This window comes from Tamandua tetradactyla, chromosome 7, assembly GCF_023851605.1.
Source record: "Tamandua tetradactyla isolate mTamTet1 chromosome 7, mTamTet1.pri, whole genome shotgun sequence".
Lineage (NCBI taxonomy): Eukaryota > Metazoa > Chordata > Mammalia > Pilosa > Myrmecophagidae > Tamandua > Tamandua tetradactyla.
Window position 1 is genome coordinate 45,341,492 of NC_135333.1, and position 26,245 is coordinate 45,367,736.

Genomic DNA, 26,245 nt, shown 5'->3' on the forward strand with positions numbered 1-26,245 from the left:
AGAGCATCACTGTAGAGCAAAAAACTCCAGAAACAAAGACAAGGTCATAGAAGAAGAAATAGGTCATGTGCAAAGGATGGTCATTGGGTGGACAGCAGAGCGTGGGATACAAAAAGCACTGTCAACCTACAATTCTCTACTGCATGAAATGGGAATAGAAATGAGGAGGAAATGGTGAAAACAGAAAATCTACCCAAACACACTCTATCCAGAAACTTACAAAGAATATACATTGAGAAGAAGAGTGAATTAGAAAGAAAGATTGAACTGCAAAAAGAAATGGGGAAAAAAAAAAAAAAGAAATGGGAAGCAAGAAATTCAGAAATGTGTGCAAATACTGACCAAAAAAAAGCCAGTGGCCTGCCCTGGGTAGTAAAAAACAAAATGTTACTAAATGTCCCAAGCTAGACAAGGACACGCAAGGCAGGAGGCATGGTTCCGGGACCCCTCTGCTGCCCAGGGAGAGAGGAATGAGGCCCCTTTAATCTGTTTATCAAGTAGGCAGCTTAAAATGTCAACTTTGAAAAAGATCTCCCCTTTTAGAAATACATAAAAAATGTGTAATTTTCCATCCAAAATAAGAGGACCAGGGAAGGAAGAAATTTCAATAGACTCAAGGGAGGGCAGGAAAGGAAAAAAAACCACAAGAAAGCCAACAAAAAGATAGTAAAAACAAATATAAGTATGTCAGCATCACTCTCAAAATAAATGGAGTAAATTCAGAAGTTAATAGGAGAGTTTCTATTTAGATTTTAAAAAATAAAACAAGCTCTATGTTTATAAGAAACACTGAAATATAAGGCCACAGAAAAGTTTAAAGTACGGGGAAGAGATATGCATCAGGCAAGTATTAATCAAAAGATAATTAACTACCTAAATTAAATCAGTCAAAATAGATTTTCTTTTAGATTTTTAGCATTTCTAGAGATAAAGAGGGTCTCTACATAATGATGAGGGAAAAAACAATGAAATTCAGCAGGAAGCAATTCTAAACTCATAAAACTAAAGCAACTAAAAACATGAAATTCAAACATCAACAGCAAAATCATAGCAAAAAAAAAAAGTTACAGAATTACAAAACCAAACCAAAACAAAACAAAAAAACCCCACCACAATCATATTGGGAGACGTTTAATAGATCGTTCACTGACTGAGCATGTAGAGAAAGAAAACAAAAGATGAAGGAGAGGGTAAGGGTACAATTAACAAGACAGTGTGCCCACAGTGTACCCCTGAACAAGGCACCTTTGAGGGGGGCGGGGCTGTGCCTCAGAATCCAGGGCAGCTCCGCCAGCACCAAAGCTCCACCCTGCCTTCAGCCCCCTCAACCACCCAATGCTGGCACCTCTTAACATGAAGAATTTTGCCACCCATAATGACTGGAGATTTATCCTAAATGGGTTGAAATGACGAGTCTCCGAATCTTCCATGCACCCTTCACACAGCATGTCCTAGTTATCCTGGTGAATACATCTGGCCATTTAATACAGCCTATGCACACATCCCCTCAGAAGTAAGAATAAAATAACATAAAGAGAAGGAAATGCAAGGTTGTCCTTACAGAATAGGATTTTAGGACCCGCGCAGGAAAGGTTACTTCTTCCGAGATGTTGGTGCTGTCAGATATGGAGCCCTAAAGGGGGCAAAACACAAGGTGGGGGGACGGGGGGGTGCTCTGTGCTCCATCCAGCCCTCGTGGCCAGGGGTCCTGAGACCCCACCCTGGGAGAGCAGCCCAGGGACATCCAGCTTGGGAGCAGAAGTTTGGACACAGGCGTCTGCTTTGCATACAAAAATGCGTTGACTCTCCACCCCCCACCCAACCCCAGTTCCCAGGTGACATCTTTAGCAGACATGGCCTCACTGGGTGACCTGCAGGGGATGACCATCCAAATGGACCTGTACGCATGGGCAAGGTTGTACAGCGCCTCCACCCTGCCTCCCCAGGGCAGCCAGCTAGGGGCTCAGCTGAGAGACAGATGCACCCCACTCTGGGGTGATGCGTACCCTGCACCCCCTCCCACCGCGGCGTGCCCCACCTCCTTCCTGTGGCTGCCATCCTCGCCAGAGCGTGCCGAGACAATGACTAGGATGGCCATGAGGAGCTCCAGCAGAAGCAGCAGGATCAGATTGAAGTTTATCTGCAAAAAAGAGAGAAAAGGTTTATTTTCTTAGAAATCGGCTTTATTCGCACTTATCAGAGCGTGGGCCCCCAGTTGGTTTAGAGGTCGGGGCCCCTGGTGGCAGGAGGTCTCTGCTGCAGCTCCCTGGTCCGTGTCTGTGCTCTGTAACATGTGCCCAGCTCAGGGCACAGCGGCGGCACGGCACAAGGGGCACAGGCCCAACTTAGGAGTCCATCTGAGCTGAGCCAGGCTCATCCCTGCACAGCCCGCTGCACCCTCTCATGTCAAGGGGTCAAGGGGCCAGCGGGGGCAGGACAGCTGTTGCACCCGGTGAGAGTGGGGCCGGTGCCCGTGTGAGCTTAGGGGAGAGTGGACGGTGTGGCCCTCGCGTGGCATGACTAAAGAGACGTTGATCCCGGCCAGAGGCCTCAAGGGGCCATAAGCCCAAGCCCAGACCCATACTATGGACACACGCTCCTCACGCCCCACATGTGCCCCCCCAGACCCACCATCCTTCTTCTGACCTCAGCACCACTGGCCCCAGGCTCCCCAACTCTGCCTTCCCAATCCCTGACAGACATTTGGGTACAGCATGGCGCACCCCCTTTTCCCCTGCAAGCACAGCCTGGGGGCCAGGCCCCTTGCTCCCCACTGGCTCACCATGTCACAGGCCCACACATGCCCTTCCGCCCAGACCAGTTGTGGCCGTGATCCTTCGGTGGCCCTCCCTCGCACACATAGCAAGCCCACCTGCACCTGCAGCCGCATCTGTCTCGCCCACTCCTGTCTCCTTGCTCAGCCGGAAGCTAGGTTCTCCCCTGTTTACATGCATGTGCCAGGAGGAGGGGGCCATAGACAGCTCTCCCTCCACACCTGGTCTGCAGGCAGACGAGGTGCCCGTCCTCACCCAGATGCCCCCCACCCCACCCTGCTTCTTCTCCCCACGGCACTCTCCATTATTCATCAACGTGAATCCTATAAAGCCCTTCAGTGGCTCCTTGTTCCTCTTCAAATAAATCCCAAATAGCACAACAGGGAGAGCAATGGAGTCACTAAAAATACTCAGTTTCTCCAGAGGAAGGAAATAAAAGGAGAAAAGAACCAAACAGCAGATGTGATCACATTGAGTGAAATAAGCTAGACACAAAGGACTAGTAGTATATGATTCCTTTTATATAAAATACTTAGAATAAGCAAATTCATAAATGCAGAGAGCAAAATAGTGTTTACCAGAAACAGCAGGACAAGGGAACTCATTTATTGCTAACTGAGTCTGAGTTTTGGTTTGGGATGATGAAAAGAGCCTGGAAATAGGTAATGGTGAAAGTTACACAGTATCGTCAATGTACTTCATGCCAAGGAATTATCCACTTAAAATGGTTAAAATGTTTTGTATATTATGCATATTTACCACAATTAAACATAAATAAATGAATTATTTTTTTAAAAAAGAACAGATATGAAAACTATGAAACACATGAGATAAAGATTCCAATCATATCAATAAGTACATTGAATGGAAATGATTGGTATACATCATTTTAAAGTCAGAGATTGTCAGATTGAATTTAAAAAAGGACTCAATATGTTGCTACAAGAAATACACTTAAATTATAAAGACACAAATAGATTAGAAGTAAAGCATAGGAAATGGTACACCATGCAATGCTAGTCAAAAGACACTGAAGTGATTATATTGACATAAAAGCAGGTTTCAGAATAAAGAATATCACAGAGAAGAAAATCATTTCATAATTATAAAGGGTTCAAGTCATCAAAAGGACATAATCTTGAATGTTTATGCACCTAAAAACAGAGCCCTAAACTACATGAAGCAAAAGCTGATGGAAATGCAAGGAAAAAGAGACAAACCCACGGTTGTAGCTGGAGAATTCAATTCTACACTCTCAATAACTGGACAAGTGGAAAGAAAATACTATCAATTTTTGTTTCTGACAATTATAGAGCATTCCACCCAACAACAGAATATTCATTTTTCTCAAGTGCATGCAGGTCACCTACCAAAATAAACCATATGTCAAATTAGTCTTAACATATTTAAAAGAATTATAAACTTACAAAGTACATCCTCTAAAACAAAAGGATTAAATTAGAAATCAGTTACAAAAACAAGTGTGAAAAAAATCCCCAAATATTTGGAAATAACCTTAAGAAAATGTTATTTCCTTCTATATAAAGCATGAGTCGAAAAAGAAATCACAAGGAAATATTTTAAATATTTTGAACTGACTAAAAATGAAAACAGCAAAATTTGTGGGATGCAACTAAAGAAGTAATTATAAAATTTATTGTATTAAATGCTTTCATTAGAAAAAATGAAGGATTAAATAAATGACCTAAGCTTCTGTCTTAAGAAACTCTGAAAATAAGAGAAAATTAAACCATAGTAAGTATAAGGGAATAGATAACAAAGATCAGAAGAGAATCTGTAAAGTAGAAAATAACAGAAATTAGAGAAAAATCAATGAAACAAAAATCTGGTTCTTTGAAAAGACCAAACAAATTACTAAACAGATTGATTAAGAATAAAAGAAAAATGACAAAAATTACCTATAGATATAATAAGCGGGTGCTACAAACAACTCTATGGCAACATTTTGTTTGTTTGTTTGTTTTTTGCATGGGCAGGCACCGGGAATTGAACCCGGGTCTCCAGCATGGCAGGTGAGAACTCTGCCTGCTGAGCCACTGTTGCCCACCCTATGGCAACATTTTAGCAACTTAAAAAGATGAGCAAATCCCCTTGACAGATACAAACTACTAAATTTCACACAGAGTATACAGCTAACTAAACAAATCTGTATCTGTAAAAGAAATTGAATTTGTACTTAATTCCCCCCACACACACAAGCACGCACACAAAAGTCTAGGTCTAGAGGATTTTACTGCTGTAATCTAACAAACATTGATAAATACCACTCCTGCACACACTTTTCCAGAAAATTGAAGGGGAGGTAACACTTACCAATTCATTCTACAAGGCCAGCATAATCTCATACCAAAATCAAAGGCATTACAAAAGAAGAAGAAAACTAAAGGCCAATGCCCCTCAGAACTTAGATGCAAAGAATCCTCAAATCAAATTGACAATATGTAAAAGGATAAAACATCGTGACCAAAACTGGCTCATCCTAGGTTTCAAGCTTGGTTTGACATTTGAAAACCAACCTATGCCATTAACTATTTAGCAAGCAAAAAGGAAAAATGCATGATCCTCTCATAGATAAAGAAAAAAAAAGTCAACGCCTAATCATGACACAAAAAATAACAAGTCAGGTTCCCAAACAAACAAACAAACAAACAAGCAAACAAACAAAAGAAAAACCAAACCAAATCAACAAATGGTGCTGCAATAAGGGGATATTCACATGGAAAAATAATGAAATGTGACCCCTGCCATACAGCATACAAAAAATAATAATAATAAGTTAGGGATCAAAGGGCTCTTCCTCACCCTGAAAAGGGGCAACTAAAAGAAATTGATAGCTAAGGTGTCCTTAAATGGTAAAGGACTGGGCGCTCCCCTAAGAGTTGAGCTGAATATGACATCCACTCTCACCACAATGGAGGTCCTGGCCAGCATAACAGGGCAAAGAAAGGACAAAAAGCACTCACTGCAGACCCAACTGTCCATGCGCAAAGCCTGGGAAACTGCTCTTGGGCTCCTCTTTTTCTGGGATTTTAAAGGAGAACTGCTGACCAGAGTGGCGAGGAAAGGTCGAGGACAGAGCTTTGTGGTGCTTGGGGTCCCCCTTCACTTGGCTTATCTCCTCCCACTTCCTGAAACTGACTGGGAGGGGTGAAACAACTAGAATTTGGCTTTTGGTTCTTTTCCCAAACACATTACTAGGTAAGGTGTCTGACATACCCAGGGAGATGAGCTCACAGGTCAAAACAACCAGCCAGCAAACCCAACAGCAAAATCTCACCAAGTTTAACTACTGAAACAGAGCGAATCAAGAATTTAAAGTAAGTGCAGTAAATATCCTAAAGAAATAGGGAAAAAAATATTAGTATCATAATAGAAAAGGTATAAGAAGAAAGAACCAAAGGACAATTATAGGTTTGAAAAGCTTAATGGTTGAAAAGAGAAATTGAGTAAACAGAGAGGAGAAAATGTTGGACAGAAAAGGAGGAATAAATGTGGTAGAGTTGAAGGAAGATGACTCAAATTGAACAGGTTCATACAGGCAGGGCTGAACAGACAGAGCTGAATAGATGAAGAAAAACTGTCACCCAAAGCTATTAGTGTAGAATTTAAGAATACCAAGGATGAGAGTAAATCACCTAAAAACAAACTAATCAGACTGACATCACAATTCTCAACTGCAAGTCTCTATGCAAGCAGACAATAAAGTTCTTCTTGCAATGAAGTTTTAAATAAACTTAAATAATTAGTGGAAAAATAACTTTGACTCTACATTTATACATACTGTCTATCTATATAGCCAATTTATCACTTAAAAATAAAAAATAGGGGCAGGCATAAGTGGTCTCAGAAGGTTTGCCATACAAAGACCTGTGTGGTAGTTAGATTCAGTTGTCAACTTGGCCAGGTGAAGGCACCTAGTTCTGTTGCTGTGGACATGAGCCAATGGTACGTGAACCTCATCTGTTGCTGATTACATCTGCAGTAGGCTAGGAGGAGTGCCTGCTGCAATGAATGATGTTTGATTAAATTGGCTGGTGCTTAAATGAGAGAGCTCAACATAGCACAGTCAAGCAGCTCAGCATACCTCATCTCAGCACTCACAACTCAGCCTAGGCCTTTGGAGATGCAGAAAGGAATCACCCTCGGGAAAGTTGTTGAAACCCAGAGGCCTGGAGAGAAGGCCAGCAGAGATCACCCACTGCTTTCCCACATAAGAAAGAACCTCAGATGAAAGTTAGTTGCCTTTCCTCTGAAGAACTAATGAAATAAATCCCCTTTTATTAAAAGTCAATCTGGCTCTGGTGTGTTGCATTCCAGCAGCTAGCAAACTAGAACCTGCTTTGTAAACACTTTTGGAGAAAGTATTCACACAAGAAGAGAAATCCAGCAGACTGTTGGAAGAGGTAGAAAGTAGGAGTAATCATATAACATAGCAAACCTGCTGTCAATTTGGATCCAAGATGGCAGTTTAGCGAGGTGTGGGATTTAGTTAATCCTCCAGAGCAGCTAGTAAATAGCCAGGAATAGTACAGAACAACTGCTGGGGCCACATTGGTGACCAGACACACAGCGTACTGCAGTCTGGACCAGCTTGACCAGCTGCAAGCCCCCCAGAACCATGAGTTCCCCAAACCACAGTGGCCGGCGCCCCTCCTCCATAGGCTGCTTCCCAGAGGGAAAAGGAAAGAGACTTTACTAGCAGCAGAGGCTGAACACAACCAAACGCCAATTGTGGAATTAATTAACAAATTCTAACTACTAAAAATAGGCCCCCAGCTCAGCTGAACCTCGAGTAAAAGCCAAGGTCGCTGGTTTTCGCCCTCGCACAGAGGGGGCAGGGCTGATGGAAAAAGAAAAAAGAAAAAACACCAGGTTTTTTTGGATCTGAAAAGGTCTGGGCTTTGCAGGAAAGGAGGGGGCACATAGGACCTGGAGATACACAGAGCAACATACCAACTTAAGCTCTTGATTGGCAAACCCGAGGATTGGGCTCCTGATCTGAAAAGGACTTTTCTTTTTCTCTTTAGTGGCTGTGTTTCTCAGATTGATTACTCTTTGCATACAACTGCAAGGCTTCTCAGGCTCCACTGCCCCAGGCATAGGCAGAAACAGGCTTGTTTGAGAGCTTCTCTGGAGCCTGTGCCTTACCCAGGAGAGGGGTGGGGCCCAGATCAGGTAGAATCACTCTCTCAAGGAATTCAGACACCAGGGTCTGAAAAGGGAAGCTATTAAAGCCAGCCTACAACCTCTCCTCTGTCTCTACCATGCCCCCAGCAGGGAGAGTCTGCAGAAGTTAAAGGTACCACATCACCTTATGCTGGTGGGACTCACAGGCAGACAAGCGCTGCAATACTGGGCAGGATAGGAAAAACACAGAGTCCAGAGACTTCACAGGAAAGCCTTTTAATCTACTGGGTCTCACTGTCAGGGAAAACTGATGCAAATGACTCTTTCCTCCTGAGAGGGGACCAGTTTGGTCTGGGAAAATCTGACTGGGGTCTATAATGCCTAAGTAGACCCTCTTAAGGGAAAGGTATCACACAGGCAGGGCAAGAAACAAAAAAACAAGAACTGAAAAATTCTGATCTATTAAACAAAACCTAAGGTAGAGGACTAGAATAAGCCAAACTGAATGTCAAAGAACAGATAGACAACAAAGTCATCCAGCACGAAAATCCTTCATTAAAAAAAAGTGAAAACAATCTCCAGAATAAACTAATTAAGGTAATTAAATGCCTAGACACAAGCAAAAAATAATGAATCATGCTAGAAAAATTGAAGATATGGCCCAGTCAAAGGAACAAACCAACAATTCCAATGAGATACAGGAGTTGAAACAATTAATTCAGAATGTTCAAACAGACATGGAAAACCTCATCAAAAATCAAATCAGTGAATTGAGGGAGGATATAAAGAAGGCAAGGAATGAACAAAAAGAAGAAATTGAAAGTCTGAAAAACAAATCACAGAACTTATGGGAATGAAAGGCACTGTAGAAGAGATAAAGAAAACAATGGAAACCTACAATGTCAGATTTCAAGAGGCAGAAGATAGGATTAGTGAACTGGAGGATGGGACATCTGAAACCCAACAAGCAAAAGAAAATATAGGGAAAAGAATGGAAAAATATGAGCAGGGACTCAGGGAATTGAATGACAACATCAAGCATGCAAATTTACGTGTTGTGGGTGTCCCAGAAGGAGAAGAGAAGGGAAAAGGAAGAGAAAAACTAATGGAGGAAATTATCACTGAAAATTTCCCAACTCTTATGAAACACTTAAAATTACAGATTCAAGAAGTGCAGCATATCCCCAAAAGAATAGATCCAAACAGATGTACTCCAAGACACTTATTAATCAGAATGTCAGAGGTCAAAGAGAAAGAGAGAATCTTGAAAGCAGCAAGAGAAAAATAATCCATCACCTACAAGGGACGCCCAATAAGACTATGCATAGATTTCTCAGCAGAAACCATGGAGGCGAGAAGACTGTGGGATGATATATTTAAGATACTAAAAGAGAAAGACTGCCAACCAAGAATTCTATATCCAGCAAAACTGTCCTTCAAAAATGAGGAGGAAATTAAAACATTTGCAGGCAAAAATTCACTGAGAGAGTTTGTGACCAAGAGACCAGCTCTGCAAGAAATACTATAGGGAGCACTAGAAACAGATAAGAAAAGACAGGAGAGAGGGGTGTGGAGAAAAGTATAGAAATGAAGACTATCAGTAAAGGTAAAAAGAAGAAAAGTTAGATATGACATATAAAATCCAAAAGGCAAAATGGTAGGAGAAAGTACTGCCTGTACAGTAATAACACTACATGTTAATGGATTAAATTCCCCAATCAAAAGACATAGACTGGCAGAATGGATTAAAAAAACAGGAACCATCTATACGCTGTCTACAGGAAATGCATCTTAGACCCAAGGATGAAGATAGGTTAAAAGTGAAAGGTTGGGAAAAGATATTCCATGCAAAGAACAATCAGAAAAGAGCAGGAGTAGCTATACTCATATCCAACAAATTAGACTTCAAATGTTAAACAGTTAAAAGAGACAAAGAAGGACACTATGTATTAATAAAAGGAACAATTCAACAGGAAGACATTAAAACCATAAATATTTATGCATTGAGCCAGAATGCTCCAAAATACATGAGGCAAACACTGAAAAGAGAAACAGACACATCTACCATAACAGTTGGAGACTTCAAGTCCCCACTCTCATCAATGTACAGAACATCTAGACAGAGGATCAATAAAGAAACAGAGAATTTGAATAATACAATAAATGAGCTAGACTTAACAGACATATATAGAACATTACACCCCACAACAGCAGGATACATCTTTTTCTCAAGTGCTCATGGATCATTCTCAAAGACAGACCATATGCTGGGTCACAAAGCAAGTCTCAATAAATTTAAAAAGATTGAAATCATACAAAACACTTCCTCAGATCATAAAGGAATGAAATTGGAAATCAATAATGGGCAGAGTGCCAGAAAATTCAAAAATATATGGAGGCTCAACAACACAATCTTAAACAACCAGTGGGTCAAGGAAGAAATTACAGGAGATATCAGTAAATATCTCGAGGCAAATGAAAACAAAAACACAACATATCAAAACTTATGGGACACAGCAAAGGCAGTGCTAAGAGGGAAATTTATTGCCCTAAATGCCTATATCAAAAAAGAAGAAAGCAAAAACCAAGGAATTAACTGTCCACTTGGAAGAACTTGAGAAAAAACAGCAAATTAATCCCAAAGCAAGCAAAAGGAGAGAAATAATGAAGATTAGAGCAGAAATAGATGAAATTGAGAACATGAAAACAATCAAGAAAATCAACAAAACCAGACGTTGGTTCTACGAAAACATCAATAAGATTGATGGGCCCTTAGTAAGGTTGATAAAAAGGAGAGGATGCAAATAGATAAAATCATAAATGGAAGAAGAGACATAACCACTGACCCCACAGAAATAAAGGAAATAATGAAAGGATACTATGAACAAAACTTTATGCTAATAAATACAACAATGTAGATGAAACCAACAACTTCCTAGAAAGGCATGAACAACAGACATTGACTCGAGAAGAAATAGGCAACCTCAACAAACCAATCACAAGCAAAGAAACTGAATCAGTCATTAAGAAGCCTCCCAAAAAGAAAAGTACAGGACCAGATGGCTTCTCATGTGAATTCTACCAAACATTCAAGAAAGAATTAGTACCAATCCTGCTCAAACTCTTCAAAAAAATTGAAGAGGAGGGAAAGGTACCTAACTCGTTCTATGAAGCCAACATCACCCTCATACCAAAGCCAGACAAAGATATTACAAGAAAAGCAAACTACAGACCAAGCTCTCTAATGAATATAGATGCAAAAATCCTCAACAAAATTCCTGCAAATCGAATCCAGCAGCACATTAAAAAAAAATTATACACCATGACCAAGTAGGATTCATCCCAGGTATGCAAGGATGGTTCAACATAAGAAAATCAATTAATATAATACACCATATCAACAAATCAAAGCAGAAAAAACACATGATCATCTAAATTGATGCAGAAAAGGCATTTGACAAAATTCAACGTCCTTTCTTGTTCAAAACACTTCAAAGGATAGGAGCAGAAGGGAACTTCCTCAACATAATAAAGGGAATATATGAAAAAGCCACAGCTAACATCATCTTCAATGAGGAAAAACTGAAAACTTTCCCCCTAAGATCAGGAACAAGACAAGGATGTCCACTATCACCATTGTTATTCAACATTGTGTTGAAAGTTCTGGCCAGAGCAATTAGACAAGAAAAAGAAATACAAGGCATCGAAATTGGAAAGGAAGAAGTAAAACTCTCACTGTTTGCAAATGATATACTATATGTCAATAACCAAAAAAAATCCTCAGCAAAACTACTAAAGCTAATAAATGAGAATAGCAAAGTGGCAGGTTACAAGATCAACACTTAAAAATCTGTCGTGTTTCTATACACTAGTAATGAACAATCTGAGGGGGAAATCAAGAAAAAAATTCCATTTACAATTACAACCAAAAGATTAAAATATTTAGGGATAAATTTAACTGAAGAGACAAAAGACCTATATGAAGAAAACTACAAGAAATTGTTAAAAGAAATCACAGAAGACCTAAATAAATGGAAGGGCATACTGTGTTCATTATAGTTAAGATATCAATTCTACCTAAATTGAATTACAGATTCAATGCAATATCAATTAAAATCCCAAAAACTTACTTTTCAGAAATAGAAAAACTAATAATCAAATTTATCTGGAGGGGCACAGTGCCCCGAATAGCTAAAAGTATCCTGAGAAAGAAAAATGAAGTTGGAGGCCTCATGCTACCTGACTTTAAGGTGTATTATGAAGCTACAGTGGTCAAAACAGCATGGTTCTAGCATAAAGATAGATATACTGACCAGTGGAATCGAAGAGTGTTTAGATACAGACCCTCTCATCTATGGACAATTGATCTTTGATAAAGCAGTCAAGCCAACTCACCTGGGACAGAACAGTCCCTTCAATAAATGGTGCCTAGAGAACTGGATATCCACATGCAAAAGAAGGAAAGAGGATCCATATCTCACACCCTATACAAAAATTAACTCAAAATGGATCAAAGACCTAAACATTAGATCTAAGACCATAAAACCATTAGAAGAAAATGCAGGGAAATAACTTATCAATCTTATAATAGGAGGTGGTTTCCTAGACCTTACACCCAAAGCACAAGCATTGAATAAATAAATAAATAAATGGGAATGCCTCAAAATTAAACACTTTTGTGCATCAAAGATCTTCATCAAGAAAGTAAAAAGAAAGCCTACACAATGGGAGACAATATTTGGAAATGATATATTATATAAAGGTCTAGTATCCAGAATATATGAAAAGACTGTTCAACTCAACAACAAAAAGACAGACAACTCCATTACAAAATGGGCAAAAGATATGAACAGACACTTCTCAGAAGAGGAAATACAAATGGCCAAAAGCACATGAAAAGATGCTCAACTTCCCTGGCTATTAGGGAAATGCAAATCAAAACCACAATGAAATATCATCTCACACCCACCAGAATGGCCATTATCAATACAAACAGAAAATGACAAGTGCTGGAGAGGATGTGGAGAAAGAGACACACTTATCCATCATTGGTGGGAATGTCAAATGGTACAACCACTGTGGAAGACAGTGTGGTGGTTCCTCAGGAAGCTAAGTATAGAATTGCCATATGATCCCGCAATACTATTACTAGGTATCTACTCAGAGGACATGAGGGCAAGAACATAAATGGACATTTGCACACCAACGTTTATAGCAGCATTATTTACAATTGCCAAGAGATGGAAACAGCCCAATTGTCCACCAATAGACGAGTGGCTAAGCAAGCTGTGGTATATATATACGATGGAATATTATGCAGCTGTAAGACAGAATAAAGTCATGAAGCATGTAACAACATGGATGGACCTTAAGGACATTATGCTGAGTGAGATAAGCCAGAAACAAAAGGACAAATACTGTATGGTCTCACTGAAATGAACTGACATTAGTGAATGAACTTGGAGAATTTCAGTTGGTAACAGAGACCATCAGGAGATAGAAATACAGTAGATATTGGGTATTCGGAGCTGAAGGGATACAGACTGTGCAACAGGACTGATTGTAAAAATTCAGAAATGGATAGCACAATATTACCTAACTGTAATACAATAAGGTTAGAACACTGAATGAAGCTGAATGTGAGAATGATAGAAGGAGGAGGCCTGTGGGCACAAATGAAATCAGAAGGAAAGATAGACAATAAAGACTGAAATGGTATAATCTAGGGATGCCTAGAGTGTATAATGATAGTGACTAAATGTGCAAATTTAAAAATGTTTCTGCATGAGGAAGAACAAAGGAATGTCAACAATGCAGGGTGTTGAAAGTAGATGGTAATTAATATTTTAAAACTTTAACGTATGTGTGAGACAAGCAAAAAATGTTTATTTGGTACAAAATTTATATTTTGACTAGTGCGTTTCCTAATATAACTTATGTAGACAGCTTAATCGAACAGCATAGTACTTGGAACCTTGCGTAGGGCATGATATTTTGTAGGTTTGTCCAGAGTGATGCCCAAATAAATCCCAGAGCGATTTGAACAGTGAATAGGGAAGTATTTGCAGAGTTCCCCAGGGGGAATTATGGAAAGGGGGAAAATTCAACTTCCACAAGCAGAGAATTCTTGATATTCTCACAGGCAGTGGGGACAGCCAAAGTAATAGGCTGAGCCCCAACATTGGGGTTTGTTCATATGAAACTTAATCCTGCAAAGGATAGGCTAAGCCCACTTAAAATTAGGCCTAAGAGTCACCCCCAAGAGAACCTCTTCTGTTGCTCAGATGTGGCCTCTCTCAGCCAAAACAGCAAGCAAACTCACTGCCCTCCCCCTCTCTACGTGGGACATGACTCCCAGGGGTGTGGACCCTCCTGGCAACATGGGACAGAAATCCTAGAATAAGCTGGAACTCAGCATCAAGGGTTTGAGAAAACCTTCTTGATGAGAAAATCTTCTTGACTTAAACGGAGAATAGCAAAATGAGACAAAATAAAGTGTCAGTGGCTGAGAGATTCCAAACAGAGTTTGGAGGTTCTCCTGGAGGTTATTCTTATGCATTAAATAGATATCACCTTATTAGTCAAGTTGTAATGGAGAGGCTGGGGGGAACTGCCTGAAAATGTGGAGCTGTGCTCTGGTGGCCATGTTTCTCGAAGATAATTATATGATGATATGGCTGTCGCAGTGTGACTGTATGGTTGTGAGAGCCTTGTGTCTGATGTTCCTTTTACCTATCTTGTTGATGGACAAGTAAAACATATGGATTAAAAATAAATAAATAACAGGGGGAACAGATGTTAAAATAAATTTAGTAGACTGAAATGCTGGTGACTATGAAGCGGAGGGATAAGGGGTATGGTAGGCATGAATTTTTCTCCGTCCTCTTTTATTGCTTTTTCTGAATTGATGCAGATGTTCTAGGAAATGATCATGATGATGAATATATAACTATGTGATATAGTTATATATATCACATATATATAACTCACACTAGTGTGAGTTACTGATTATATAGCAAGAACAGAATGATCATATGATAAGAATGTTTGTGTTTGTATATGGTTATGTATCATAAATAAAAAATAAATACCTTAAAAAAAGAAAGGGAGGGGTAAGGGGTATGGTATGTATGAATTTTTTTCTGTTGTCTTTTATTTCTTTTTCTGAATTGATGCAAATGTTCTAAGAAATGATCATGATGATAAATATACAACTATGTGATGATATTGTGAATTACTGATTATATATGTAGATCGGAATGATCATATGTTAAGAATGTGTTTCTTTGTTGTCTTTTTTTTATTTTTAATTTAATAAAAAAAAAACTATTTGCTGTCTAAAAGATCAAAGTCCTGAGAAAACAGCACTAATGTGAGTGTCCATAACAACACAGTACTAAAATTCTAGAACTGCACTGCCCAACAGCCGCATTTGGCTACGGAATACAGGAAATGCAGCTGATCCAAATCAAGATGTGCTTTAAGTGTAAAGTACACACTGGATTTCAAAGACAGTGTGAAAAAAATCTCATTAATGATTTTAAATTTATTGCATGTTAAAGTGATAACATTCTCGGATACACTGAGTTAAACAAAATATATTATTTAAGTTAACTTTATCTGTTTATTTTTACTCATTTATGTGACTACCAGGAAATTTAACATTTACAACGTGGCTTGCATGTGTGGCTCACATTATATTTCTCTTGGACAGTAGAGCTCTGGACGACATCTGTGCATTGTGAGGTGGGTGGGGCAGAAAACAATGGGATGGAGGAACTCCTTAGAGATTGTGATGAGTTTAAAGAATTGAGACATTAGTAAACAGGAGAGCAGCTGCCCACTTCCCTATCCGCCACCTCCTCCTCCCCGCCCTACCACACACACACCCAATAGCAAGCTGAGAACAATTCAGAGAGGATGAAGAAATATTTTTAAAATGTAGAATAAATGAAAAACATGAAACAGTAAATGCGGTAAATGTAAACGAGCTTGACTACTCCGTTTCAAAACATACTCAGAATGAACAAAACATAGAAATTCAACGTATTAGTATAAGAGATACATTCAAAGCAGCATGAAAGGGTGAAGATAAAATGGTGGTAAAACACTTTCCAGGAAAATAAGAACCAAAGGAAAGGTGAGGACAAATCTTAATTCCTGACTTAACAGATTTCAAGGCTAAAGAAACATCATTTGAGGCAAAAAAGACATTATATATGGGGGGTGTGTGTTCAGATACTACTGCACAGGCACAATGCTTTCTGTTTTTCTGTGGACACAGTTATCAAGCCTGAGCACAGCACATGGAGGACTCTGAAAGGTGAGAAGCGACGGCTTTGCAGGGAAGCAGCCCAGAACTTGCAGCACTCCAAGCCCACACCCACTCTGAGGCTGCCACTTTTCCTTTTGGCCCCCCACCCTGGGTTCAACTATGCATCCAGCAAACTGCATGGCTGGGATAACTAGAGCTCCAGATTTCTGGGCAAAAGACCGAAAAAGGGAGCCCTGGAGAGCCAAAAATGCAAGGGAGATGGCAGAGGGGGAGGAGGTTAAAATCAATGCCATAAAGTTGGTTGGTGCACCCCTGGTCTCACCCCAACCCCCACGTGCAGGCGTCTGCCCCGGATGCCAAGGCTCACGGCCCAGCTCCCAGACTGGCCCAGGCTGGGACACATGTGGGGCAGCTCAGGATTGCCAAGGCTTTGAAAACCGAACTAGCATTGCAGACACAGGCCATGGAAGGATTGCAACTTGCAACCGAAACCCAGTTAGGACGACTACCTGTAAAACAAAAATATCAACAACCTCCACACATTTTTAGAATACTCAGAGTCTCATAATATAATATTCCAAATGTTGAGGATACAGTCCCAGATTGCTGGGCATATGAAGAACCAGGGAAATCTCAGCTCGAATGATGCTAACAGATACCGGCACCAAGGTACAAAGAGGCTGGGGACTCCAGTGAGGACTTCAAAGCAGCTGTGATGAAAGTGACCTGCGCTGGTTCAGGGGCAGAGCACTCGCCTGCCATGCCAGAGACCCGGGGTCATTCCTGGCCCAGGTACCCACTTGCCCCCCCACCCCACCCCCAAAAAAGTGATCCAATGGACACTCTTGAAACAAATGGAAAAAACAGAGTGTCTTGGCAGAGAAACAGACGATAGGAACAAGAAACAGATGGTAATGTTAGAACTGAAAAGACGAAAATAAAAATCTCCCTGGATGAGCTTAAAAGCAGAATGCAGATGCACCCCACGCCCATCCCTGGCCATTACCCTGAAGCCTGTTGCACCCATCCCTCCATCCCTCCATTGGGTCCCACTGCAGCCCACGGGCATGTGTCCTTCACCAGACGCAGCTGCACTGACCTGGGGTCTGAATGCCATGTTCCGTGGGCCCTGCCCCGCTTCAGGTCACTGCCATCTGCTGTTGCCCAGGCCTGGCGGCAGCTCGATAAGCTCCACAAGGCCACACAGCGGGTCTGACCTTCCTTGTGCACTGACTGGACACCTGCTCTGTGCAAGACTGGCCTGTCCACGGAGGCTAGTGCTCTCTCCCGGCCGCTTCATGGGAGTGTCCCCGGGTGGGGCACCACAATCATGCTGAATGAGTGGTTCACGGAGCGCAGTCAGTCCCCAACACTTTCCCACACCTGCACCTAGCGCACTGGGGCCCACATGCCTCCTTGACCCGGGTGTGCTTCATGGCAGTTGCAATGGGATCTTGCTGGGGCTTTAATTCCTTCTCTGGTCCCTAACGAGGCTGAGGTTATGTGTCCCCCTCGAGAAGCTGGATTCCTCCGAGGTGGAGCACTTTGTTTCCACCTGCACAGCCTTCTTTGGCCTTTTCTTATGGCTCTGTGGAGAGGATCCTCCTTCAACCTGGAACCTCCACTGGGCTTCTCGTGCCTGATGAGGCCAGAATGGCACCTCCTGGTTATGCCTTCACTTTTAGGTGCTGATTTTCATATCAGTGGGAGGCAGAGGCCCAATGCAGAAACTGCAGGGCCCGCTGTGGCATAGCTGGTTGTCCATGTGCAGAACCTGGAGTGGTGTGGCCAGCTGTTCATGTGCATGGCTGGCCATGTTAAGACCTGCTGTGGCGTGGCCTGCTGGCATGGCCTTGACTAGCATGGCTGGCCATGGTATGTCCTGCTGTCCAGGTGCATGGCCTGCCATTGTGTGGCCTGCTATCCATGTGGCATGGCCTGCTGTCCAGGTGCATGGGCATTTTCTGCTCTCTGCAGCCTGATCAAGCCCGTGTAGTGGCCACAATGCCCCATTAGGTCAGCTGTATGGTAATTCTTGGGATGGGGTGGGCAGGTCCCCCATGTTCTTCCTTGGCCCTTTGGTTCCCCCACAAGCCAAGCCGGCAGGAGTCTGCACACAAGCACATTACTCTGGGGACCAAGCCAAACCCTCTCATCCTTGTGATACCAGCTCTTGCATGTGACATAGTGATCCATTTATTTAGAATTTATTTAAATAAATATGTTATAATCTTCAATAATGCCTTACACTTCTCTACAAAATAGTCTCACATATCTGTTGCTATTTATTCCTAGGAACCTCATAGTTTTAATTCTATATCATGATATCTTTATTTAAACTACACTTTCTACTTTTCTGTTGCTGTTAGAAACATAATTAATTTTCACTTTGGTTTTCATAGCCATCAACCCTGCTAAATGCTCTTAATAATTCACAAGTTATGTGGCAATAAAATCATCTCATCTGCAGATAACAGCCACCTGGGCTCCCTTCCTTTAGGATTCTCACACCTTTAAAGGCTGGGATCCGCTGGGCCCAGGGGCAACTGTCTTTCCCTGAGCAAAGCAGGATTTGCTACTAGGAGGTTTTTGGAAGTATTTGCTATCAGGTTAAGGGAGGTATCTTCTGTCCCTAGTTTCCTTTGAGTTTTTCTGTGTTGGCAACACAATTTAAACGACAACGCTTTTCAAGATTTCTACATGACAAATGAAACGAGTGTGTCTTACCATCAATGCCATCACAGAACTGATGGATGGCAGCGTTATGTCACCTTTCATTTAAAAAACTCTTGTGAAAAAGAGATATTACAAATATTGTTTATCAATAAATCCATCCGCTGGAGTGAATGGAAGAGTTACAGACAGACGATTCTTTTCTTCAGAAACACAGTGAAATTCTCAAAGCTTGTCCCACTCAGAACTATGAGGTATGTTACTGTGTAAGTGACACCTGCTTCTGATTCTACAGACGCGGTTTACTGAGCCCCAACGCAGACAGGGGAGGTGTGCGCTCAGAGGCGGGAAAGCTGCCCCCTGACTCACATTTATCGCCGAGGGATTCAGCACAAGTTTACATCCGAACCAAATCAGACACGTGGTTGTGACAGCAAAGGTGGAGACAAGTAACATCTGAAAGTTGGGGATCTGAAAAACAAAGAGGGGGTGCGCTCGTGGGAAGAAGTGAAGGGACACGCGAGGCCATCGAACTCCTAATGACAGGGACCTCTGGAGCCAGCAGCTGGGCAGGCCCCTGTGACCTCGGCCCCTCCCAGCCCCTCTCGGGAGGGTGGGTCGGGCAGGAGGACTTTGCTCTGGGGGGGCAGAAACCCTTCCCCGGGGCCACCCTGAGGCTTCCTGGCCATGTGGAGCAAAGCCCCCCACCTGCACACACTTGCACGTGCAACCACACATAGAAACAGTCACATGTGTACAAACCACATGTATACATGCAAGTATACGTACACCCATGTGTGCACACCTGCACAGGTGACTATCAGTCCTGCACAGGGCCTGTCACCTTCCTGCTCCCCACTCCAGGTGCTCCCTCCCAAAGCCCAAGGACAGGAGGTCAGACTCACAGCAGAGATGTTTCTCTTGGAAACAGTGAAGCTGACAACGGCCGCGGGGATGCACTGAAAAGGAAAGAGACTGGGCCAGTGCTGGGCGAGTGGTGGGCGAGCACCCAGGACACTGCCTGGGCCCAGGCCCACCTGCATGCTCAGCTGCCCCAGAGACCCTGGAGCACCCACTGGGCCACCAGCTCGGCTCTGAGAAGACCCCTGCACCTCAAATAATTTATTCTGAAAAATAATTATGTTTCTGATGGCTAAAGAAGTCATATGATAGCTGGATGCCCTTGGAAGCCCAGAATTTAACTCACTGTTGCCGAGAGTAAGTGCTTCTTCATCACGATTTAAGAATTACCAAGAAAAGGAGGATGTGTGAATGTAGGGAGGAGAGTGCCCCATGGGGGCAGGGGGCCGAGCCCTTCCAGGGCAGGGCCACCAGGGGCCAAGGAGTACGTGAGAGGGTGGATGGGTGGGTGGGCAGGAGAGGGACAGCTCAGCCCCCTCAGCCAAGCTGGGCGTGGCTTTTGCCTGAGACGGTGCACTGGGACATGGGAGCAGCAGCAGAAAGCGGAGCCTATAGGACAGACTTAGTTTGGCCAGGAGGGAGGTAGGGGAGGGGAGGCCGGTCTCCTACATTTGGGCCTGGATGGCCCTGATCAGGGCCTGAGATGGGGAGGACTGAGGGGCAGCTGTGGAGTGGGTGTGGAACAGGTAGGGCAGGTGTGGGGGCAGGTGTTGGGACAGGTGTGAGGCAGGTGTGGGGTAGGTAGGGCAGATATGGGGCAGGTGTGAGGGTAGCTGCCCTCTAGGGTTCAGCTTAGGACCCGCTCCGTCGAGAGGAATGGACAGAGCTGAGCACGAGCTGGCCGGGGTACTGAGTGCAGGAGTCACAGGACCAGGGCACAGTGGAGCAGACAGGAGTTCGCTGTGCTGCCTTCCCTGGAAAACCAGCGGACACTGCCCCCCAGCCTTGACATTATATAGGTCCCAGAAACAAGCATGGAGCTTTGGGGCGGGGTGGGGCAGGTGGGGGGCGTGCCTGCAGCTCCCCAACTTCCAAGGGCTGGTTTTCGGTCCCTCCCAGGATGGGGTTCAAAGCAGGGTGCGGCTGCCTTTTAGAAACCAAAGTTACGTTTCTTGCACAGAAGTTTGTGGAGTAAGAGTCCAACCTGCTTCATCAATAATTACCAAAAGTAATTCTATTTGAAAAGTAACTTCAATTTGAAGTTAACGTCATATAAAGAAATGTTGGAAGAGGAGACAAGGGGCAGCAGCCTATAAACTTCACAGTAAAGACATCCAAATGCACACTAGCGAACTTCTGTACAGAGAGACACAATTAAAGAAAATTGCTTACAGAACCTGCAGCACAGCGCAAATAATCCATTTCAGAAGGAAACACATTGCCCAGGTAGAGAGAAAACCCCGAGGTGACCAGAAGGCAGCTCTGCAAAACAAGATAAATTCAGGATAAAATTTTGATGTATGCACATGTTGAGTAGACAGTTGAGAAACAATTGTCTGTACATCAGGTGGTTAGCCAACATCTCACAAGCAACAAGCATGCCTGTGCCTGGATCCCACCTAACCTGAGCTCCTCCCCCGAGGGGTGCACCCTAGGTACTGCCCAGCCCTCCCCCAGCTGTCAGAGCAGGGAACTGTAACACATTTATCAGTGGGGACTGAAAATACAAAGCAAGAAATGCACCCCAACATGTGTGATTTCAGGACTTACAGATCTCAACCTCCAGGTCCCCTGCACGAACTGAGTTGGCCCAGGAGATACCTGGTGTCCCAGCTACCCTGAGGCTCCCTCCAGGGACCTGGTTACCCCCCTGGCCTCCATCTCTGCTGTCTATGGTGCATTCTTGGCACAAGAGTGAGGGACTGTTCCAAAACTCAAGCCCTGACATGCCTCTCCAGTGCTTGAGACCCCTAGGGGCACCCCTCTGGGGCAGCTCCTGCCCCCCATGGCCTGCAAGGCCCCACACACCCCTGGGAGCTGGCACCTCTCCCACCACTGTCCTACCAGCTCTCTCCTCCCTGGCTCTTTGGACATGCCCAGTGTGCCGCTGCCTCAGGGTCTTTGCACAAGTGGGTGCCTCCTGGACTGCCCTTCTCCTGACAACCCCGCCCCACTCCTCTCCCTGTCTTTGCTCAAACACCCCAGACCCAACCAGGCCTCCCCTGGCTGTCCCTAGCCCAGGCCCCCAACCTCCCCCTGTTTTTCCCATGGCTTTACTTGTGTCCAAGGGCCCTGCATTGTGCAAGCCCAGAGTCAGGCCCAGGGAAGACTGGTGAGTGGAGGTATAAGAAGGCCTTCCTGGGGGAGTCTCCCCACATATAGTCATCATCAAAGAGCTTGTGGAGGTACCCTGGGGGCTTGGGGGAGTGGGCACTCAGGAGCCACGTACCTGCACCAGCACATACATGGGGACGCCCATGACCACCTACCCTGCATCTGGCCTGGGCTGTGGCGGGTGCATGTGAGAGACTGCCCTGAGCAGGCTACCGGGTGCTATGGGGGCAAGAGGGTGTCTGAGGGGGTGGGGCCTCTGCAGGCTCCCAGGACCCTCTGACCCTGGCTGGCACAGGCCTGATTCCCTGACACTCATGTAAGCAGCATTGGCCTCCCAGTTGCACACATGAGTTGCTTCCACATCAGGGAGCCTGGCTGGTCTCTGTTTATCCCGCGGAAACTTGGAGCCTGGGTCCCCCGAGTCTGTGCATGAGGCATGTATCCTGGCCTGGCGCCATGGTGGGGTTTAAGCTGCAGGCATTCTCCTGGGCACAGGTGCAGGCCCACTGCAGGCCACTGTGCAACTGGAGGCTGCAACGGCCCCTTTCAAAGTTCCTAAGGAGGGGCAGGTCTGCAAAGGAAATGTCCCAGTACCTGGAAAGTCCCTCAAAGTTTTGACCTGCACACACAGCACACATACACACCACACCCCACCCCACCCTACCCCCTCTGCCCTGGCTTTTCTGCACCTGCCCTCCACCTCCCTGCTGGCCCCTCTGGTCTTCTCCATGGCCTGGACCCGTCCCTGCCCCCCTAAGAGGCCAGGAGCCTCCTCCCCATTTTTGTGTGTCGACTCCAATGTCACGACCCCAGGGGCTCTCGGACCACCCCACATCGGCAGGCTCCGTGCACTGCCCTGCCCGCAGGTCCACATGGCCCCGGGGTGCCCCACTCCCTTTGCCCCACGCCTTGGAGTGCGGCGGGGACATGCGCGACAGGTATCTATGAATGGAGAAAAATAACAGAACAGGAGCAGGGCTAACACATCTCACACGCAAGCAGAATTATCCCAACTCAAACCCTTTCCCAACAGCCTCGCTGCGCAACCAGGCTGGAGACCCCCAAACCCTGCGCGCCCTGCCCCACGTGCCCCACCCCGCGCACCCTCTCCCCCTCGCGCTGCAGGCCATCACACTGGGGACCGGCGCCCACGACGCCTCTGTGGCCCCAGGAGCGAACCACTCACCCCCATGAGCAACGAGAAGACCCAGGCCCTGTGGCTGAAGCACCGGGGCAGCCTTTTGGCCAGCTGGAGGTCGTTCTGCTTGGCGTCGGGGCCGTAGCTGCCCATGTCCTGCCGGCCCCGCTCCAGTGCCGGTGCCCGCTCATAGGCGCACTCGGCCCTATAAGGCTCCTCGCGGGCCATGGACCCGGGCCGGGCTGGGGGGTCGCGCTGCGCCGGGCTGGGGTTCCCCACGCGCCGCGGGATGCCAGGCACAGCTGTGAGCGTTCGTCCACTCAGTATAAAGTTATAATTCACTTTGGAGCACTGGGGAAAAAGTCAGTTAAATTATTTTCAATAAATACTTTTAAAAGGAGATCCTGTTCCCACTGAAGTTCTGTACATCAGAAGAAAAGAAGCACCTAAAAAGTGATGAAAATCACTTTCCCAGTAAAACAAACCTGAATGGTCTAATTTTAAGGCATGACTTAGGTTGTAAATGCTTCACCTACCCCAGTCCTCGGGTACAATGTATTTCAGCTTTTACTTCCAGTAGCAACTGTACCAGGAATTCTGGACTGTGGTTGCACACAACGTTTTAAACTCCTCAAGGTGGGAATAAACAGGAGGTTGCAAAATCCAGCCTCCTTCCGGAGCGAACAGCAGCACTTACCTTCCTGGCAATGTCCTTGTGGCCTGGAGAGCTGGTCTTGGGGGTGGGGGGTGTCGCCCTGCCTCTGGCCTCTGCAAGGACTATTCACAGATGCAGCAAAAACTGGGCAAAACCACCCCGAAGCCAGGGGACAGAGTGCTGCCTCTTGAATCTCAATGAGGAGCTGAGGCCAGTGTGTGGTGCCAGCGAGTTGCAGCATAGAAAACTTTCTCCTCCTTAGGGATGGGTGTGTGTGTGCTGCCCCAGTCTCACTCGCTGTAGCTGCAGCCCCAGGCCTCGAAAGAGACAAGAGTCCCTAACCATAGAATCCCCTCGAGTGCAGAATCCCACAGGCCAGGGTGCAAAGCCCGGCTCTGCTGGAAACACTTTTTATTCAGTTTATTGTGCCATTTCGAGCAGCCTTTTCTATTCACGGGTGACAACCATGAAGACGTGTCCACCAACTCACTAGCACATTGGCACCCCAGCCTGACAGTAGTGCCCCTGAGCCGCCCCCCTCCTACCTATGGACGTACAGGAGGCCTTCCAAAGGCAGGTGGTCTTGCACCCTGGATCCTTTATTTCTGCTCACTAAGCAGAGAAAAAGGACAGCAGTGTGTTCCACCCAGAGACCCTGGCGCTCTGACAGTTCCAGCCAGAGATTCTTTCATGACCACAAAATAGCTGCAGCCAAAGGATTCTGAAAAGCCAGCTCCTTAAACTGCAAACCCTCTGCAAAGCCATGGGGTTTCAAATCAGGGTTGCTCAGTTGTCTCATTTTTTTTTTCAGCCAAACAGGAAGGATTAGAAATCATTTCCACACACCACAATCTTGCTAAGAAGTTATTTTGAAGGGATAGGGAACTTTTTAACTGTTTTTTAAAGCAATAAGCTGGATTAATATGAATCGGCCTACCAAATTGTGTTTCTTTTCGTTTGAGGAAAAGTACTGTTAAAACAGATTTCACAGGGCGGGCCGCGGTGGCTCAGCGGGCAAGAGTGCTTGCCTGCCATGCCGGAGGACCCCGGTTCGATTCCCGGCCCCAGCCCATGTAAAAAACAAACAAACAAACAAAATATAATAAAAACAAGAAAATGTTTAAAGATGTTTCCCTTTCTTCCTCCCTTCCTTCCTTCCATCCTTCCTTCCTTCTCTCTGTCTTTCCTTCCCTTCCTCCCTCTCTTTAAAAAAAAAAAAAAAAACAGATTTCACAGTTTCTCTGCCTTACACTAAGAAATGAAACCAAGCTGCCTTGAGAGACCAAATTCCCCAAGCTTCCAGAGTCAAAAATTCAGTCACTTGAGAAATGTTTCCTCATTTCTCTTGGTGATACCAGTTTCTAGAACATGCCCTGTTCTCACATATTTTAGACAAACCATTGTTCTAGATGCCCTTCTTCCCCATGAGTGGAATCTCAGCAAATATTTGCAAAGCTTTGCCTGTGCCAACTCCCAGGGGATCTTCTACAGGTTGTGAGCAGAGCTGGCTGCACTCCTCCCTGCGCGGAGCTTACTTTCTAACCTGGGTCAGGAGCACGCAAGGTAAATAAATTAGTGTTCTATGGGACACACTTGATGTTCTCTATGATGAAAAATCCCAGGGGAGGGACATGGGGGCAGTTGCTGTTTGGAATGGGGTTGGAGCAGGCCTCACGAGGAGGAGGCGCTTGAGCAGGGGTTGGCAGGTGGTGCGGAAGGGTGTCTGGCAGAGACCTGGCATCGCCTCACAGCCAGGAGTGCTACCTGCTAGAGATCTCTGTATGGGGGTTCTATTGTTTTTGCAACTGTCCTGTAGGTTTGAAATTATTTCAAAATAAAAAGTTGAAGAAAGGGTACTAAGGGAACATTATAAACAACTTTATGCCAATAACATTGACAACTTGTATGAAATGGACAAATTACCAAAGTTCACTCCATATTAAATTGATCATTTGAATAGCCCTACTCCAAAACTGAATTCAGAATTTACAACCTTCCTATAGAGAAAATTCCAGGCCCGCATGCCTACAGTGGTGAATCATACCAAATATATAACAAATAAATTATATCAGTTCTACATATCAGGAATGAATTACACCAATTTACACACTCTTCCAGATGCAGGAGGGAGAAACACGTCTCAACTCATCTCACGAGGCCAGTTCACCCTAATACCAAAACCAGACAAACGTTAAAAAAAAAAAAAAACCCTACAGACCAATGGCCCTTACAGATTAAAGATTGCTGCACAATTTTTTACCAAATTGAATCCAACAATTTAAACAGGATAATAAATCATGACCAAGTGGGGTTTATTCCAGGAATGCAATGTTGGTTTAACATTTGAAAATTTATTGATAGGCTAAAATAGAAAAACTGTTCGCTCA

At 44.4% G+C, this 26,245-nt stretch overlaps 1 protein-coding gene across 2 annotated transcripts in view; it reads right to left on the bottom strand.

Annotated features, from left to right (window-relative positions):
• MLC1 (modulator of VRAC current 1) overlaps nt 1–23,821 on the bottom strand; it is a 35,800-nt gene extending 11,979 nt beyond the window's left edge. Inside the window, exons 1-7 of one of the 2 annotated variants that reach the window (XM_077169221.1) lie at nt 23,740–23,821; nt 23,252–23,554; nt 21,124–21,213; nt 19,776–19,829; nt 19,240–19,341; nt 2,039–2,140; nt 1,562–1,633 (exon numbers count right to left, since the gene is read on the bottom strand). In XM_077169221.1, coding sequence (XP_077025336.1) covers nt 1,562–1,633; nt 2,039–2,140; nt 19,240–19,341; nt 19,776–19,829; nt 21,124–21,213; nt 23,252–23,431 — 600 coding nt within the window. In that variant the 5' untranslated portion in view covers nt 23,432–23,554; nt 23,740–23,821. The remainder of the gene's footprint in view (nt 1–1,561; nt 1,634–2,038; nt 2,141–19,239; nt 19,342–19,775; nt 19,830–21,123; nt 21,214–23,251; nt 23,555–23,739) is intronic. The other variant, XM_077169222.1, reaches the window with a different exon arrangement.
• Nucleotides 23,822–26,245: the final 2,424 nt, after the last annotated feature.